General features: G+C 41.4%; 2 protein-coding genes across 4 annotated transcripts in view; one reads left to right on the top strand and one right to left on the bottom strand.

Moving 5' to 3' along the window:
• Magi3 (membrane associated guanylate kinase, WW and PDZ domain containing 3) overlaps positions 1 to 8,560 on the top strand; it is a 201,113-nt gene extending 192,553 nt beyond the window's left edge. For 2 of the 3 annotated variants that reach the window (XM_051165927.1, XM_051165926.1), the window contains 5 exons: positions 980 to 1,082; positions 1,788 to 1,914; positions 2,408 to 2,551; positions 5,844 to 5,982; positions 7,429 to 8,560. In XM_051165927.1, the coding sequence (XP_051021884.1) occupies positions 980 to 1,082; positions 1,788 to 1,914; positions 2,408 to 2,551; positions 5,844 to 5,982; positions 7,429 to 8,531 (1,616 nt within the window). In that variant the 3' untranslated portion in view covers positions 8,532 to 8,560. Of the gene's footprint in view, positions 1 to 979; positions 1,083 to 1,787; positions 1,915 to 2,407; positions 2,552 to 5,843; positions 5,983 to 6,771; positions 6,863 to 7,428 lie in introns of all 3 variants that reach the window. The other variant, XM_051165928.1, reaches the window with a different exon arrangement.
• A 7,931-nt stretch (positions 8,561 to 16,491) lies between these two features.
• The window catches only part of Phtf1 (putative homeodomain transcription factor 1), a 33,323-nt gene continuing 31,483 nt past the window's right edge, over positions 16,492 to 18,331 (bottom strand). The window contains exon 19 of the mRNA XM_051165933.1: positions 16,492 to 17,030. Coding sequence (XP_051021890.1) covers positions 17,010 to 17,030 — 21 coding nt within the window. The 3' untranslated portion in view covers positions 16,492 to 17,009. The remainder of the gene's footprint in view (positions 17,031 to 18,331) is intronic.

Genomic DNA, 18,331 nt, shown 5'->3' with positions numbered 1-18,331 from the left:
TACAGTACCAAGGGTCAGGCTAACCCTGCCCATCGTGCCAGAGCTGGTGAATCTGTTCACTTAGCAGAGCTCCCTGTCTTTGATCAATATTTTAAATGTCCTAGATTTTGATAATTGGGTGGAGTCAAATATTCAGAAGTTTCATCTTTAAAAAATGTGGGGCTAGGACAGCAAGGTGGCTCAACAGGTTAATTCACCTGGCACCTGAATTTGATTGCCAGGATCTATATAATCGAAGGAAAGAACCAATTCCGGAAGGTGTCCTCTGCCCTCTGCAGCACATCTGCCAGGTTATACACATGCCCCCATCACACTCAGTCAATGTCTTTCTTAGTGGGGCCAACAGGCTGATTCCCTGTGCCAGTCATCTCCAGGCCATCCATCTCCTGTGGATGTAGGCCTTGGTTGGCTCAACAGTCAGTTTCCCATGCAGTTAAGAATGGCGTGGACACAAATGCTACCCTCTCCAGCATTTGTCCTCTTAGAAAACTGCTCTATCCATGGACTCGTCATCAACACTTCTCAACACTCTGGATGACTCCACAGTCTTTGATGCTGAGTGTCAGCCAGAAAACTTGCTCTCTTAAAAAGCAAGTTTCCGGTGTGTGTAGTTCGCAGAGCAGCCTCTGCTCCAGCAGCTGAGACTTGGCACACGGGGAGGGAACCTGGAGCACGGCTGCTTCGCGGCCCCTCAAGGTCTGTCCTCCACATAGACTATCGCTGGATTGTGCAGTTCCGATTTCCATGTTATGGATGAGACAGAGTGAAAATATTAAATAAGAAATGGCTCTTGGTCTCTTGAAACATAAGTGTTACTTAAATCCAGAAGGGGAAGACATTACTGTTCCAACTCCAGGAAGTAACAGTGCAGTTCTGTGGAAGCCCTAAAGCTGGGAGCTGCACCCATTACTGTTTACGTAAAGCTCCACTTGGTCTTTGTGCACAGATTCTGATTTCTGTTGTCTTCTCATTTGAACAGAGCACCATGGTCCGCCATCAGGAACAAACTCAGCCAGGCAAAGCCCAGCACTGCAGCACAGGCCTATGGGACAGGCACAAGCCAACCACATACCTGGGGACAGGTGTGGCTATTCTCAGGTTTTGGGTTTTTTCTCATCTCCCTGCTTTTCACTACCCCACTCCCAGGCAGTGATGCATAAACCAGATAGCCAAGTCAGACAGAAAACTGCTGTGTTTCATCCTCACAGTCCTTCACAGTGCCGCCTGCCCTCCAAACCCTCACCCCTCCTCCCAGCCTCCATGCCAGCACAGCACAGTGAGCTAGTCAGCCTGGGGCAGCCTCAGCCTTGCTTCTCTGGTAATTACTTCAGTAGGGGAGGCCCAGCACCACCTGAATCAGTCTTCTCAACTATCTGACACTTGGGCATATTTCTTTCCTCTGTTGTTAAAAATATTAGTCATAAAAGAAAAACTAGGTTTCCAAAATTTGGCATCTTCCCAGACCATGGGGCTTCCGAAGATCCATTTCTCACGGTGACAAGGTCACAGTATCTGCCCCTGGTTCAGTTATTTTGAGTGCAGCTTTCTCTGAGAGCAACTCCATCAAAACATCATTGAAGGAAGGAGGTGGGGCTCACAGACTTGAAGGCACCCCGGAGGGAGGGGGCAGTCTTTCTTCTAGTAGTTTGGGTTCTAGATAGTCTGTCCACAGCAGCTTGTCAGGATAGAGCAGAGCAAGGCTCGGCCCTGAGAGAAGCTGTTCTGCTTTACTCTTTAGACTGTTTCTCATTTTCTCAGTGCAGAACATAACCTGGTTTCTCTCACAGAACTGCCCTAGAAGGTGAAATTGGGAAAGATGTCTGCAGTTCTTACAGACACTCCTGGTCTGACCATAAGCACCTCGCACAGCCTGACACCGCAGTGATTGCAGTTGTGGGCAGTCGGCACAGTCAGGTAAACACAGACGCGCAGGTGCTGATATGTGTGGGCTGCTGTATTGGTGTTTTTATTGCAAATCTGTCTGGATACATTTGCTTCCAAAATTGCTAACTTATACAGAACTACTAATGTGGTTGGCATTCACTACACCACAGAAAAAGAGCAATTTGAGCCAACAAGTGTGTACAAGTGCATAGTGTTGTATGTAGCTGAATAAAGTGGGGAGCGTTTGTTTGTTTGTTTGTTTCAGGAAAAACTGTGAAACTCTCCTTAAAGTGGGAACCTTAAAAAACCATTCTCTAATTGTTGTACTGCACATTGACCAACTAGAAGACGATAGAATCTTCAGATGAATTCATTTGAATTTATAAAAATTAAGTAGCGGCCCAAACTAGCATTCCTTTCTTACAACACAGGAGTGCATATCAAGAGTATAAACGTTTCTCTCAGCCATAAAAGCAGGCAAAGCCGTGCCTGACAGCACTCTGTCACACTTGCCTCCCTCCAGAGCCTCGGCTGTTACCCTGTGGAGCTGGAGAGAGGCCCTCGAGGCTTTGGCTTCAGCCTCCGTGGTGGGAAGGAATACAACATGGGGCTGTTCATCCTTCGCCTCGCTGAGGACGGCCCTGCCATCAAAGACGGCAGAATTCATGTGAGTTGGCTTTTTTTTGGAACCTTTGCTTCTGGCTCTAGACTGTAAAGTTCTAGAAATTGCTTTAGGGGGAATGTAAAAATCTCCTGCATCTGAGATGCAGGTTTTGCAGCCACATGCCACCATTGGGCCCCTCTACCTACTCAAGATTTCATAGCTTGATGGTTTCTCTGTGTGTATGGAAGAAAAATCCGGCCTTGTATCATCAGCATACAAGGCAGATGGATTAATAAATCATATACACTTCATCTTATTAAAAGTCCTGAGGACAGCAGGATAAACACACACACACACACACACACACACACACACACACACACACACACACACACACACACACACACACACACACACACACACACACACTCCAATTTCTTGTAAGGTACAATGAGCCCAGGAATTATTTTACACTTAGTTTTCTATAGAGGCAGAAAATCCTGGCCCTTTATCGCTGTTAGAAAGATCAGAACTCACATCTTAATACTCCCTCATAGGCTCTCTCAGCCCTCAGCACCAGCTGGAGACTAGACGGCTACAGATCTGCATCTTTCTTCTCCTCGGGATGATAAAGAGGAATCTTACATCATAGAAAACAGTTGTTGACCCCTATTTTTAAAAATCAGTTAAGTCAGTAGTTAAGTAATCACTCAGGATTTTAAGTTCCAGATAGCATCCCTCGTACCACCAAGAGAACTCTGCATTTCCTCTTACCTGTCATCAGTAAGCACCAGAGCAAAAGAACCTTTATAACTGAGTAAATTGTAAGACAAATTACTCTTAGGTCTTATAATCAGACAAGGCTCAGGGGAGGGAGGGGTAGGATATTCTCAGTTCTTATTACTGAGTAGACAGGGCCAGGGGTATAGCATCAATGTACTAGTGTAATTCAGAAATCGAGAGGATGTTAGCTTATTTCCACCATTTTATTGACATTTTTACAGGAACTGAAAATCTCAGCAAAAATGTCCATCTGCCTCTCCCAGAGGAGTGTGTTTCCTTTGCTCTTTTATACACCCCATACCCTGTTGCCTAACCAGCAGGAGCCTACAGCCCCACTTCCCTTTCCTTCCTATTTTTATTTTAAAGTTAAAAATGACACCTGGTGGCAAGCCTGTTCAATTACAAGTTTTATTTACATTTATTTATATTAAAAAGTACAGGTTTGTGGCATAAAACAAAGAATGTGACAGAAAATATCTCATTCCGAAGATGAGATCAAGCTACTTTGCTACCATGCTTCCTCAGGAAAATGAGTCTTTCATCACTTACCAAAGGGGCTTTTGCTCCCCTTACTCAATAAGGATTTTGCTAATTGCCTCTCTTACTGTTTTCTGTCCTTTAATTTTATTATCTTACTTTGGTTTTTTAAAAGATTTTTACATTTTACATAATTGTTTTACACTGCTTGTTACTATAACTGAACACCTGAGACTGGGAAATACATAACGAGAAGAAATGTAATTCTTACACCTGGAGCCTGTGAAATCCCAGGTTAAGACAGCCTAGCTGGTGAGCACTCTAGACCCAAGCCAGTAAGCAGTGTCATGTGGCAGGGGCCAGAGCATACTAGGAGATGGGAGTTCACTTTAAAAAACAAAACAAAACACTCCCCTTTGATGATCTAATTGCCTCCTAAGTTCTCCTCAGAACCCCAAAATATGACTTAAAAGTAGGTTTCCAACACATAAATTCTGGGCAGTGTTTAATGTCAGTTAACTGCACCAGCCAGTCATGTTTCTAATATCCTTTTGCACTTCCAGTTCAAGAGTAAAACGTGTCTTTCTTCTCTTTTTATAAATATGCAACAGAACACTTATTTCTGTTTCATAGTTTTATTTTTTGCACTGTGTAGAATGGGGTGTGATGTATAGTCAGATCTTTACATTAATGCATTCTACACTAACTTGAGAGCTAGCACCTACTTGTGGTTGACATGCAGTCATGTTTCTTAACCCTGACTGGAGTTTTCATTTAACACGTAAAGAAATGAGACCTCTGACCTAGAAAAAAAGTAAAGCCATGGTAGGAACCACATCCAAAGCCCCAAAAGTCCAGCTTCCTGTCAGCTCAGGCTTTATCAATAGATAGAAAGTTGGGTTTATTTTATTTTTTGGTTTTGTTTTGTTTTAGGACTTAATTTTATTTTATGAGTGTTTTGCTCATATGTATGTATATATTTGCCTGGCCCACTGAGACCAGAAAGGGGTGTCTGATCCCCTGGAACTGGCATTAAAGGAGGTTGTGAGATAACCATGTGGGTACTTGAAAATGAACCCAGGTCCTCTGGAAGAACAGCCAGTGCTCTAAATTGCTGAGCCATCTCCCCAGCCCCTCAAATACTTATTGTCATATTATTTTGTCACTTTACTTACAGATTGTCTGAGTATGATCTTACAGATAATTGGGGATATTTGTTTTTTTTTTTTTCAGCAATATCTCATTGTTTGAAGTCAATAAATACCCTCAGTTGCATGTTACCTCGATATAGACCTCGAAACCACACCAATATTTTTATTCACATTTCTTACTATTAAATTCCACCGTATTTTTCATTTCCTTTTAAAATAGACACTTCTGGTAAATGACACCATCATTGTGGTATCTTATTCTGAGTCCTAGTTTTCTGTTTGTTTCCCAGAAAAATGATTTTATATTTAAATCATTAGGTGAAATGCAGTCATTGGTATAAATAAGTGTTCATATTAATGTGTTCTCAAAGCTTATCTCTTAATTTATCACTTAACTAAGGCCCTACAAATCTATAGGGTATGCTTACAATACAAATAGTGGCCCGTCTCTCAGGAAAGCTTCAGGGATGAGCAACCATCTGCCCAGCTTTAGGAAACCAAGTCAAGATTAACTCATGTATGAAAGCACTCTCTGTGCCTTGTCACTTAGGTGCCACTCTACGGTGGTATTTAGGTTAATACAGAAATGTCACCTTTTCTAGCATTTAACTTTTGGTAGAAAATTAGAGGTTTTTTTATTATGTTTATTCTGCAATATGAGAGAGCAGTCTCAGGTCCTTACACATATGGAAAAATGGTAATTTAATTCTTGGTTTCAAATGCTCAGATACTAACTGGTAGACATATAAAACTTTCCCTTGTAGGATTATTATCAAGTAATAAAATCATGCATTGTATCCTCATCAGCTGTCACCAAAATAGCACACTGTCTGGTTAAAGATTTTACAAATGAGAATGACTTAGCAGAGTTGAAGGGCTTGGTTGACAATGTAGAAATGAAGAAATGGTGCCATTTCATACAGTTGTGCATGTTCCTTGTCTAGGTTGGTGACCAGATCGTTGAAATCAACGGAGAACCTACACAAGGCATCACACATACACGAGCAATTGAACTCATTCAGGCTGGTGGGAATAAAGTCCTCCTCCTCCTGAGGCCAGGAACTGGCTTGATACCTGACCATGGTAAGCCAGCCAGCTGAGCCCTCGTGCTGGCCAGGGCGTGGCAGGAGGAAAGGGAACCCCTCTTTGGAGGGGATGGACATTTCACTGGCTAACTCATAAGTGGACACCAGAACCACCAAAGAAACTTACTCTAATGCAAATGATGTTTCCAAACAGTGTATTTGTTGGAATATACTTTACATTTATCTCATCTGAAGGCACAGAGTGCTTTTTGTAGAGAAGCATGCCTGTAAGAACTGGGAACATAGAGGCAAACACCTCAAATGTCTTCAGGCCATCTCAGCTTTATCCCTTCTCCTTGGCAAATACACATTGCCAATAAATGTTATTTTCTTAAGTAAGATAAGTTTGTCTCTCTTAATGAGTAAATGCCAGAAGAACTTTAGGATTTTCTAGTCACTTATCAAAATAAGTTGCTATGTCCCCACTGCCTGGGACAGGGAAGGAAACCTAAGATCATGTCTGTGCTCCTGCACTGACTGTAGATGCCCTTGATTCATTATATATTTTTGAACTGTCACGATGTTTTTAAAAATAATTTTGAGAACATGTGATTCTAGAAATATAGGCAACCCCATGCCCTGTTAGTACCTGTCTCTCCTGCCCACCTCCCCTCAGAGCTCTTGTAGGGTGAGTGTAGACATGAGCCTCCTGCATTCCCTCCCAGCTGTGATTCTCCGGCTGTGTTATCTTCCACCATCTGCTCAGACAGCTGTGTTCCCAGTGACATCTATGCCGACTGCTGGTTTGTTTTCACATAGTCCTAGGCTTTTTCTCTTCCTTCTTCAGGTCTGGCTCCTTCCGGTCTGTGCTCCTACGTGAAACCTGAGCAACATTAAGGCTTTCAGGGCTTTTCTTGGTCTTTCCTTAAAAAGACTTGGTAAATTTGCATGTCTTTTAAATCACTTCTTTCATTTTCTTTTTAATTAAAATGATGCTATTAAATACATCTGTTTCTGTCTTCTGCACTTTTTCAGTCTCCTTTTGACATTAAATTTGACAGCCTAACAAGTAAATTATTTACAGTGCCCATAAACATCATTTGGGTTACCAGAGTCTGGTCTTTTTCACTAGTGATTTTGGCATATCCTTAAATTAAACAGTAATAACAGCTTAATTAGTAAGTTTATTGGACCAGGCACTTGGTCCAATTTTATTATTCGTATCTTATTTGTTTTTAATGAGTAAAGAATTTACAGATCATATATTACCTTTTATGGTACATAAGTAAAAATTATAACACAAATCTCCCCTTCATACATGAGCAGATAACTATAAGCATCTGCCTTCACAGAGAGCAGTGCAAGCATGTATAAGCTATGTGACGTATTCCTTCTCGGGCTATGCAACCAGTAACATACTCAAATGGCTGTCAAAAGTTCAAAACTCACTGTTCCTATTTATAATTCTTGAGTGTAACAATGTTCTACTCAATCACTTTTTTAGGTGATTGGGATATTAATAGTCCTTCATCTTCCAATGTCATTTATGATGAACAGCCACCACTTCTTCCATCTTCACTTTCTGCTTCCACATCTGAAGAGTGTCATGTGCCAGTAACTGAAGACTCTCTGATTAGAGTTCAGATACATGAAAAGGCAGAAGAACTAAAGGACCCTGTACCAGAAAAGAAAAGCACTTTAAATGGAAGCCAGCCTGAGATGAAGCATCAGTCTGTTCTCCAGAAAAATGTGAGGAAGAAGGATCCACCCAGCAGTTACAGCCATGGGGAGAAGAATCTGCTGAAAGGAGAAAACGGTGTCACTCCAAGAGGTAGATCTGCTAGTCCCCAAAAGTCAGCTAACCAACACTCAGAGGAACATTCAGAAAGGATTATCAGGCCCCTAAAACGTGACCCCAAAGGAAAATCTAGAGATCGGTCACTCAGCCCTAGGAAAGGAGAGAGCAAAGGTCAGCTCAGCTCTGAGGCGGGCTCTGGACACGGTCCCTGCGCACAAGGCAGAGGACGGTCCTCCAGCCCCAGGAAGCAGCAGAAGATGGGAAGCAACAGCCCGTCAAACGCTGAAAGCAAATTACCAGAGGCTGCAAGCCAGAGAGGAGCAGGCCATTCTAGTGACAGCACTGAACAGCTCCCAGACAGGAAAGAAAGGTCAGGGGTCATCAGGAAAGATCTGAAGCAGAGTCAACTGGGAAAAAACACAACAAGATCTCCAGAGAAAAACAGCAATAAAACTGATGAAATGTCTCTTCCATCCAAAAAGATTAGCAACACTGCTAGTAGGGTAGTGTCTGAAAAGGAGAAAGGGAGGAAGCCAACCACAGGAGAAACAAGTAGAGACAAGACAGGAGAAAAAGTCCAGATCTCGGCGAAGAAGCTCAAGCAGGCACCTGAAGAGAAGGTGGCGTTAAGCAAAGCAGACCACACAGGGAAAGAGCCAGAGGCCACTGCCAGATGCAAGGAGGGTGCAGGGGCCACACCTGAAAGTAGCGCTTCAGCCAAGAAAGCACCCATCACTCCAGGACCCTGGAGAGTGCCACGTGCAAATAAAGTCACAGGCACTACTGGCATGGCTGACAAACAGCTGTGACCTTTCCTATAAAACAAAGAAAATTAAGTTGTAAAACACAGCATTCTTTTAAGGGGGAGGTGTTTTCCCCAGAAATTCATCGATACCTAATTGGAGCATCAAGGTAGCCAGGCCGCATGCAGGGCTTCTGGGATTGCTAAGACCCACCTGGCCCTGGCCGGCTGCCCTTCCTTATGCTCAGGGCTCATCTCTCCGCCCTGCTAAGGCCGCTCGATGAGCAATGACAGGATCCTAGCAGTGTGGTCACAATCACTTTGTGTTTGTGCCAAGTTATCTGCTGTATCAGGCCTGTTTATCCCTCCCATTCTGATACCTCCAGTCATGAAACAGTCCGGTTCCGCTTGAAGATGTTCTCAATAGCATGTTGCATGTTTACAGAGAGAAATATTTGAGTCCTTGCAGAGGAAGAAATTGTTAGCTCATCATTAAAGTTGGCACTTGCCTCTTCTCAAAGCTTCTGACCGTCCTAGTTTAAAAAATGCAATTCATAAACATCGCTACATTACAGGAAAGGTCAAATATTATAGATGCTTTTTTATGGCTGAGTAAGGTGTTTCAACCTTACATAACTGTTAAAACATATTCCTTACAATTGAATGCTCAAATTGAGGAAGTACTCTAAGCAACAGACTGAACAACATCCTGCCGTGACAGCGTCTCAGATCACCTGTGGTCATGAGGGAAATATAGGAAGCATGTAGAAGTACCGCTCGTTTCTCTTTAAAGAAAACCTACTATATGTGGATTTTCTGATTAGTCATTAGTCTCTAATACACAATTGAAGAGCCAAACACTATAAAGATTTTTGTGAGGGACTTAATCATGAAGCCAGTCCTACCGTCCACTGCCAGACAAAGCACCGGCTCCTGTGGTGCAGAGGAGCCCTCTGGGGTGTAGGAGAAAAGCCTGTCTTGCTTCCCCAGCAAGTCAGGGCTAATATGGGATAGACTGTGTGGGAACTTCAATTTTTAGCTATTTAACTACTTAAAAACAGGAGAATAAAGGTCAGCTCAGCTCTGAGGCATTTTCAGAGTTCTTTTTAAAGTCTAGTAAAAGTGCTTGCTGAAAGTTGGAGACCATTTTTAAACTCATACAATAGAGCAGGACATTATAGTTAGTTCCCAAGAACAGCATTCAGAAGCATCTATAGATACATTTCTCAGACCAAAACTATCTACTTATGGAGTATTTGAGCAGTCATTCTGTTACCCTGTGAGTCTGACAATTCCACTGTGACAACAGTACTGGCCCCTGTACATAACACATGCTTCCATCCAGAACTATATTTAACCCGTTTCTTACAACTACTTGAATAGAGCAAATTAGGAGACTTGATAAATGCTAAGAATTTAGTACCACAGAAATGATTTATTTTCCCTATAGTACACAATTAGTGATACAAATCCTATTTTTATTGTTAACTGTGACACAACTCTGATGTCATACATTGTCAATATGATGTGGCTCTTCCTTCCTAAGTAACCTGTCACTGTACTGATTATATACTGATGTAGCGATGTGGCCTTGGAATGCTGAGCAAAATACGGATGTACTGGTTGTAAATGTTTATATATGTACAGTGCCTTTATACATACATATATATATATATATATACACACTTGAGGTTCTGATTAGAGAAAGATCTGTAAATTGCTTGTTATTTTTTATATAGATATTAAAAAAGTAAAAAGTTTATGTCCTGCCTTTTTTTTTAACTGTCAGCATCACTTAACTGTCTGAGGAGTCTAATTCCCATCATGATCTGAGTCATAAAAGACTTAAAATCAAAAAGACATAATAATGTACCTTTGCCAGTACTTTAATTGCATATATGGATAAAAGCTTTGAGTTTTATACTATTATGCCTATTTTCATCTTTCATTGCAAAGACAATAGTTTTATGGTAATAATTTGCTGTTACTGCTATTTTTAAATGCTCCTTTTCTCCACTACCAGGGAAGATACTGCATCTCACTGGAATTCAGTTACTACTCATTTATAATGGACTAATGGTACAAACCACTTACTACAACATCACAGAAGTCCATGGCAATTCACTTTATTTAAAACTATTTTATTTATTTTACTTTGAGAATTAAGTGTGTGGATTTGATATCGTTTCAGTTAGTATATATAAACTGTTTAAATCCTATTTCAAAACTAATTAATATTCTTCAGGAGAAAAACTCCTATAATTGTATGAACTCACACTGAAAAAAAGTCCAGTTCCATTTCCAGGCCTACAGCAAGCCAGCTGCTAAAAGTAGGAGCTGAGCAGTTCTGTGGACACGTTGCTCGCGGCCACCCAGGTAGCACTGCCTTCTGACAGTTACAGCACCTTTACTGCTGAGCAGCTTTGGCCAGGTCAGCACCTATCAAGAATGCAATTGGCTTCTTATTTTCACATGTGAATACCTTCATTTAATTAAAGGAAACTGGGCAGCAAGACGGCTCAGCAGGTAAGACACTTGTCACCAACCCTTCCATCTCTAGCACTCACATGGTAGGAGAGAACCAAGTCCATCAAGATGTCCTTCCTGCGTGCGTTGTGTTTTTACACAAATTTAAAAACAAAATAGTAGTCAAGATTCCATTCCTGTGCAAAAAGAGATAAATGCTTTGTAAACATCTGGACAAATGGAGTTCTGTGTTTCGTATGTCCATTTCTCACAGGAAGTACTCACATTAACTTGTGTAGGTAGGAAGACTGGATAGGTGCAGGATGGAGCTTAGCCTCGCTGTGCCCTTTCGGAAGCAGCACAGCACACTGTGCATGTCCCACACCCAAGGGCTACCAACTTTCTAAACAGCAGCAGATACATTTATTTGGGTAGCTTTCTGCTTCTACTATTAATATTGGTCAGCAGTCAGTATGCTGCCATTATGGGAAAGCTATCATCTTTAGTTAGCTGAATTCATTTGATAGATCCACAAACTATTTGATAGGCTCTCGGTCACTATACCATATTTGATATAAGAGCTTGAACCTGTTCAGAGCTGCTTGTTCCTAAACACACAAGTGGCATCAAGTGTGAGGGAGTACATGGGCGCTTATGAAGAATCTGATCTAGTAGAAAAATCTAAATTCCAGTCTAAACTATGGACACTGCCGAATGCTTTAATTTAGCCTTATACTCAACTTTCATGATCCTATAGATCTATGCCCACTTTATAATATGTATATTAAAGTCAAAAAGAAAAATACCCAAATTCACAAACCAAGAAACTCAGTTTGTCCCTAGGAAAACCACTAGTTAACCTAAGTGCTACCCTATTGGAGTCAAGAGTCTGCTGTATTGTGCAGGAAAGGTATACCACTGCGCATTTTTGTTCAAATGTCATTGCTCAGTACAGGCACCAGTGACTGAAAGACCCAGATTACTTAAATTACTAGATTGGTCAATGAATTAATTCTCTCAGCCCCCAAATCACCATGTTTTGGAACAGTGCCCATCTGGCCTATTAAAAATATGTAAATCCAAAAATTTTCAAAACTTTCGGTTTAATTTAAAATAAGGTTGATTTGCCTTGCATAGCACCAGTGAACAGAAAGTTTGAATCCATAAACTGACACATGTGAGAGACCTTGCTATTTAGGATTTTTTTTTTTTTTTTTTTTTGCTGAATGAAAACGATATTGCAATTAGGTAAGCACTGAAAAGTTATCTTTTCAGTGTTTATAGTGTTTGTGACCAAAACATGTCTAGGTTGAGAGTATACCTCCAAGGCTATTTCAGGAAGGATGGTTTTCTCCAGTAAAACAGTTTAAAAAGCAATCCACTAGGTGATTCTCTTATTCTTTCATACTTATTACTACTCAGCTAAATGTATGAGTAGTTGGACCTAATTCTATTTTTACATCTTGGTTTTATTTCTCAATAATGTAATATTACCAAAATCTTAGCCCTTTGGGGGAATCAAAGCATAAGTAACTAGATACCGCATAGGGTTAGATGAAACAATGGCCACTGCACAAGAGGGACAAACAGGATGGTTCTTCACCCAGTATGTGTCTGCTGAGCATCTGGACGGGAATCCAGGACGGTTCTGCATTCTGAAGAGTAAAGAAAGCAGCTGGCTGTAAAGGCTTACAATCTAAATGGAAGGGTTCACAAGCAGGCAAGGCTGGTACACATGACAAACACTAGTACAGTGATACAACGGATAATTAGGGTCATGAGAGAGAACCCCTGTCAACTGGAAGCTGATATTCAGCAGCTATCCAGAGAGCTAAAAATATGTAGTCTAAGGCAGAAGAAACACTTGAATACACCTTCTAAGAACAAAAACTTGGTAAAGGGGATGGTGTGGAAGGCAGTGAGAGGTAAAGGAATGGGAAAAAAGGCAGCACTCACAGAAGGGCCTTGGAGGGGACCACAGGACCACAGGAAAGGCCACACCTAAGACTCTAAACAGTACCACCTATTGGAGACAAGATTTCAAATACCCAAGACTAAAGGTGGCATCTCATTCAAACCACTAAAATGTGGAATTAGATTAGACATTGAGCCTTTACCTGAGCAGCTATGTCAGGATTAAACCATTTACTAAGGTGAGGAAAATGTCTATCCTAAAAACTAAAAATAATGGAAAAAGGTTAGAAGTGGATGTTACATTTGCAACAAGGGCATCACAAATAATAGAATTAACCAAGGAGTCCCCAAGAAGGCCTACGGGAAGCCCTGGGCTGCAGTGTAGAAAAGAAGGCCAGAAAAGGCAATCTTGCTGAGCTGAGCTAAGAGCCCAGGAAAGGAAAGCCCAGAAGAAACTGCACCAGAGAGAAGGCAGTTACTCAGCTCCAGAGACATGCATAGGTAGCCAGGGTTAGCTGGGTACTGGTAGCACAAGCCCATGATCTCCAACCACAGTGAACCTCCAAAAGAATCAGGCAGGAAAAAATACTAATGTTCACATAAGACTGGAGCCACATTACCAATGCAGGGAAACCTCACCACAAGCTGAAGAGCATACAAAGTGCAGTGCATACAAAGACATTGCTTTAGCAGCAGAGTGATCCTAAGTCTAGCTGCCCCCGGCATACCTACCATGCTTAAAAGCAATCTTTGAAAGCCCAAACTGTCTCCAAGTAACTATACTTCAAAATAATAAGATGACAAGGAAAAAATTCCATGCACACAACACTGTACTCCCAACACTGTAAAATTCACAGCCAATAAAAAGTTATCAGACATGTAAAACAAACATGCCCCAAAGGAAGAGCCAACACAACAAATCCCCAAATGACCCAGATAGCAAATATGAGCACATTTATTATATAGAGAAAATAAATATTTTAAGTAGAGACATGGGTTGGTTTTTTTGTTTTTTGTTTTTGTTTTTTTGTTTTTTTTTTTTTTTTTTTTTTGTTTTTAAGACTAAAAACCTTTTACAGATAGGAAATACATTGTATAGAGCAGACAAAATAGCAGATGCTTGTCATCCCAACACAGAGATGGGTGGTCAGGAGCTGGGAGTCCAGCCTTAGTTACACAGTGCAACTTGTCTCAAAAAAATTAAAAAGGACACACTGAGTCCTGATGCGACTTGATACGCTGTCAGGGAGGCTCCCTACAGGAAATAGGGAGGAAGCGTGGGCCTGGGAGGGGAGGAGGAAGGGGGCTATGACCAGGATGTAAAGTGATTAATAAAACAATAATACACTGGATTATATTACCCAATGGTACAGAACAGGATAGAAAACTTGACAGTACAGCAAACAAAAAAAAATCTGAAAAGGGCATCAACACTGCTGAGCTAAGAGATACTTCAAGCAACCTAATACATAGTCCCAAAAGGAGACAGGTCAGAAGAGAATGTAAAAACATTACTTTTTTAATGCTAAAACTTTTGTAATTTGATCATGTGAAAATATGAACTACCTATAAGATGATACAAAACCAATAAACCACAGATTCCTTAAGTCCACAAATTCAGTGGTAGAGCTGAAAATCTTAAACGTAGTCTAAATTAAATGTCAGATTCATTATTTGAGAGGACTGAAAATTCAAGATTTCTTGTCAGAAACAATGAAATCCAGAAAGTAATGGAACAACTTGTTTTGTTGTTGTTGATACAAGGTCTAACTATGTGGCTCTGGCTGGCCCCCAAACTCAGAGATCCACCTGCCTCTGCCTCCTGAGACTTAGACATATTTCAACAAGATAGGTTTAAATACTTTATTTTAAAAGATTGTGAATTATCCTCACAATGGTAGTAAACCATGAATAGATTCCAGAAGAGACATGTTTTAGAAAAGAGTCATCACCTTTAAAAGACAAACTATCCAAATATAAAACACTGGATTGGACTATGGGGAACGGGAGCCCTATGTAAAAATGGAGTCAGAAAGACCTTGTTCTAGAAATAATGTCAAATTAGAGTGGGTGGCAGTGGGGACAGAAGGATGAAGTGATCAGAAGATGAATTCACTGTAAAGGTTCCATAAAAACAGCACCAGCTTTTGACAGCCCAACTTGGTAAAACTTAATCTTAAATTTGAGACAACTGTTCCTTATGGAAAGTGGTAGCCAGGGTTTCTGTGGGCTGGCTATGAAGCCTGCAGTATCTACAGAACAGCTTCTTCAAGAATCTCAACAATCACAGCCCTAGGGCTATAAAGATGGCTCAGCAGGGTTCACATCCCAGGACCCACAGAACAAGCCAGCTGAGAACGGGTGGTGATTAAAACATCTGTTTCGCTTTGGCTTCCAGCCTGGTCAAAAGAACATGAGCACCAGCTTCAGGGAAGCCTGCTTCAAAGAGACCAGCAGGGCTGACAAAGGACACAGACTTGCCCTGCTGACCTCCACACATGCATGCATGCATGCATGCACAAACATGATACACTCAGACACACATATACACACAGATCTATATAGCTTACAGCACTTGGGTTGTTAAGTATTCTTGCTGACCCACTACCTGTATCTGTGTTCACAGCTATGAATCTATCAGACTTTAGAAGGATGTGGGTAGTGACAATATCTACAACAGAACTAACTGGTAAGGACCTTACACAATCTCATTAAACCATCACAACCTGGTTAGGTAGTTATTATCCCTACTTATTAGGTGAGGAAATTGAGATACTTAGTAGCAGGGGTGAGGATTCAGACCGAGATAGGTACACTCTGTGGACTTGGGAGCTCATCTTTAAGTTCATCGATTTTCCTGCACACAGAATGAGTAACCAGGGCTGCAGGGACGGCTCAGAGGTTAAGAATATAGCCTATGGCCATATAGTGGGGGAGGAGGTCCCCTCGGTCATAGACCTAGGAGAGGGGAAGAGGGTGAAAACGGGAAGGAAGGAGGAATGGGAGGATACAAGAGATGGGATAACAATTGTAATCTGAATAAATTAATTAAATAAAAAAATAAATAAAGAATACCAGCAGGAGAGAGACCTGAATTTGATTCCCAGCACCAACATGGCAGCTCACCAGCATCTATAACTGCAGTCTCAGGGCATCCAATACCCTCTTCTGGCCTCAGGCACCATACTTACACATGGTGCACAAACATAAACACGGACAAAACATCCATACACATAAAATAAAAAGAAATGTGAAAAATAAGAATGTGTGACCAATCCCACAATATGTGACGTACATGAACTGACCAAGTTCTACGAAGTCTTACCATTAAGGTGTCCGTGCTTGCTTCCTGCATTCCTCAGGACATTCTTCAAAGCAGAGAACTTCATGAGCAGGACTGCTGATGGGGCACTCACAAGAAAACCTACATCCAAGGCACAGTGTGGTGACCATTAGACACTGAGGACCTGGAATTGTACTAACTGCTGGATACACAATGTTGTACAGCAGGCAGACCATTAGAGAAGCCATGTGATCGGATGGCATGGCCAAATCACTCACCAACAACTTTAGTTAGGGGTTTAGCTCAAAATCATGAATTAAAATTTTCTCCACTAACAAACAAATTTGTTTCAAAGATCCACCCTCCCTGCAAAGAAAAAAGCCTAGAAACCAAAATTCTCCAGTAAAGTTCTTTTATTTGGGTTCAACCTAAAATTGGGTTCCTCTCTCTTAGCTAGAGAAATCCCCAATCCATAGACTATAATAGAAAAGTACCAAATTTGCATATTTCCAATAAAAGATAGTTGCTTCATGCTTTGGGCATCTACCACGGCTGCCCAAAAGACTATTTCCAGTAAATATAACTACCACAGTACTGGAGGCTCCAGGAGAGATGTCCCTACAGGGAACGGCCCCGAGTCTCTCAGGCAAGCTTTAGCTTGCTGGCTGTTCACATTGCTTGAGAGCCATGAAAGTGCAGGTTTATAGCAAGCATGCCCAGGGAGAGGATGCGCCCCTCTGGAAACTGTTTGTTAGGCTGGGCTGAGTAGAGAGGCTTTTGCATGTGAGCCTGCAGGTGGGGTCACTGGTTTCTGTGATCCATCTTTGTCCTCAGTGGGTGAGCAGTGACACCAGCCAGAAGAGTCCAGGCACAGGTCTCAGCTTAGGATTTAATCTTCCACAGCTAAGAAAAAAAAAATCACCCCCAAGAAAAAACCCAGTTAGCTGCAAGACACACAGGTAGTATTTAGATGTATATATGACTGTGAACCAAGAATCATTTAATGTTTATTAAAAATGTATTAAGAACTTACAAATAAAGACATCACCCAGCAACTTTAGCAGATGCAAAGTCTACATCTCAGTGCCCTCCTGTACATCCTGAGCTGTGGCTGTCATACTGGACTGTATAATTTCATTATCAATTACTGTTTTCAGCTTTTACTTTCACTATTATTTATATTTTTAAAGACTTATTTTTGTTGTATGTAAGTGCTTTGCCTGCATGTATATATGTGTACCATATGCAGCCTGACCAGAGTCAGAAGAGGGTGTCAGGTCTCTTGGACCTGGAGTTATAGACGGTTGTGAACAGCATGTGGGCACCAAGAACTGGACCCAGGTCCTCTGCAAAAGCAACAAGGGCTACTAACCGCTGCCGGCTCCCTCAATTGTACTTTTATGCACTTATCTACCACATTCACACAGAGAGGAGAGAGGAGAGAGGAGAGAGAGAGATTGAGATTCATTACAGAGCTAACACTAGAAGAACTACCAACTTTGTCCTTTCATGTCCTTTCCGCCATCACCTTTGCCCCTCCTGTTCTATGTGCTATCCTGTATCTGCATGCCAATCTGTTTAAATGCGTTCATGTATGTATTTCAGGCTAGGAGCTCCATGAGGACAAACACGCATGGTTTTTCTTTATGAGACTATGTGCCTCGCTTAGTATTACGCATTCTATGTCCATTTTCCTCCAAATTTTGTGATTTCATTTTTCTAGCGCTGAATGCTATTTTATGTGCACACCAGATCTCATTACCCACTCACCTGCTGATGGACAGCAAGGCTCATTCCACTTCTTTGCTACAGTGAATAAAGCAGCAATAAACATGGGGGTAAATATATCTTGTGGTAGTGAATGGCGTTCTCTGGATATGTGCCAGGAGAGAAATAGCTGGGTAATATGGTAGTTCTGTTTTTTACATTTTTAAGAAACTTCCAAACCAATTTCCATAAGAGCCCCTTATGTAAGAAATAAACTATTCTGACAATGGAAGGAGAAAAAATGAATACTTCAGATCAAAACTGGCACACTAGCCAGGTGTGGTGGTGCACAAACGCCTTTAAACGCAGCATTCGGGAGACAGAGTCAGGTGGATTGCTGTGAGTTCAAAGCCAGCCTGATCTACAAAATGAGTCTAGGACAGCCAAGGCTATACAGAGAAATCCTGCTTTTAAAAACAAACAAACAAACAAACAAA

This window comes from Acomys russatus, chromosome 23 (assembly GCF_903995435.1).
Source record: "Acomys russatus chromosome 23, mAcoRus1.1, whole genome shotgun sequence".
Classification (NCBI taxonomy): Eukaryota; Metazoa; Chordata; class Mammalia; order Rodentia; family Muridae; genus Acomys; species Acomys russatus.
This window is presented reverse-complemented; position numbering and strand designations above follow the sequence as displayed.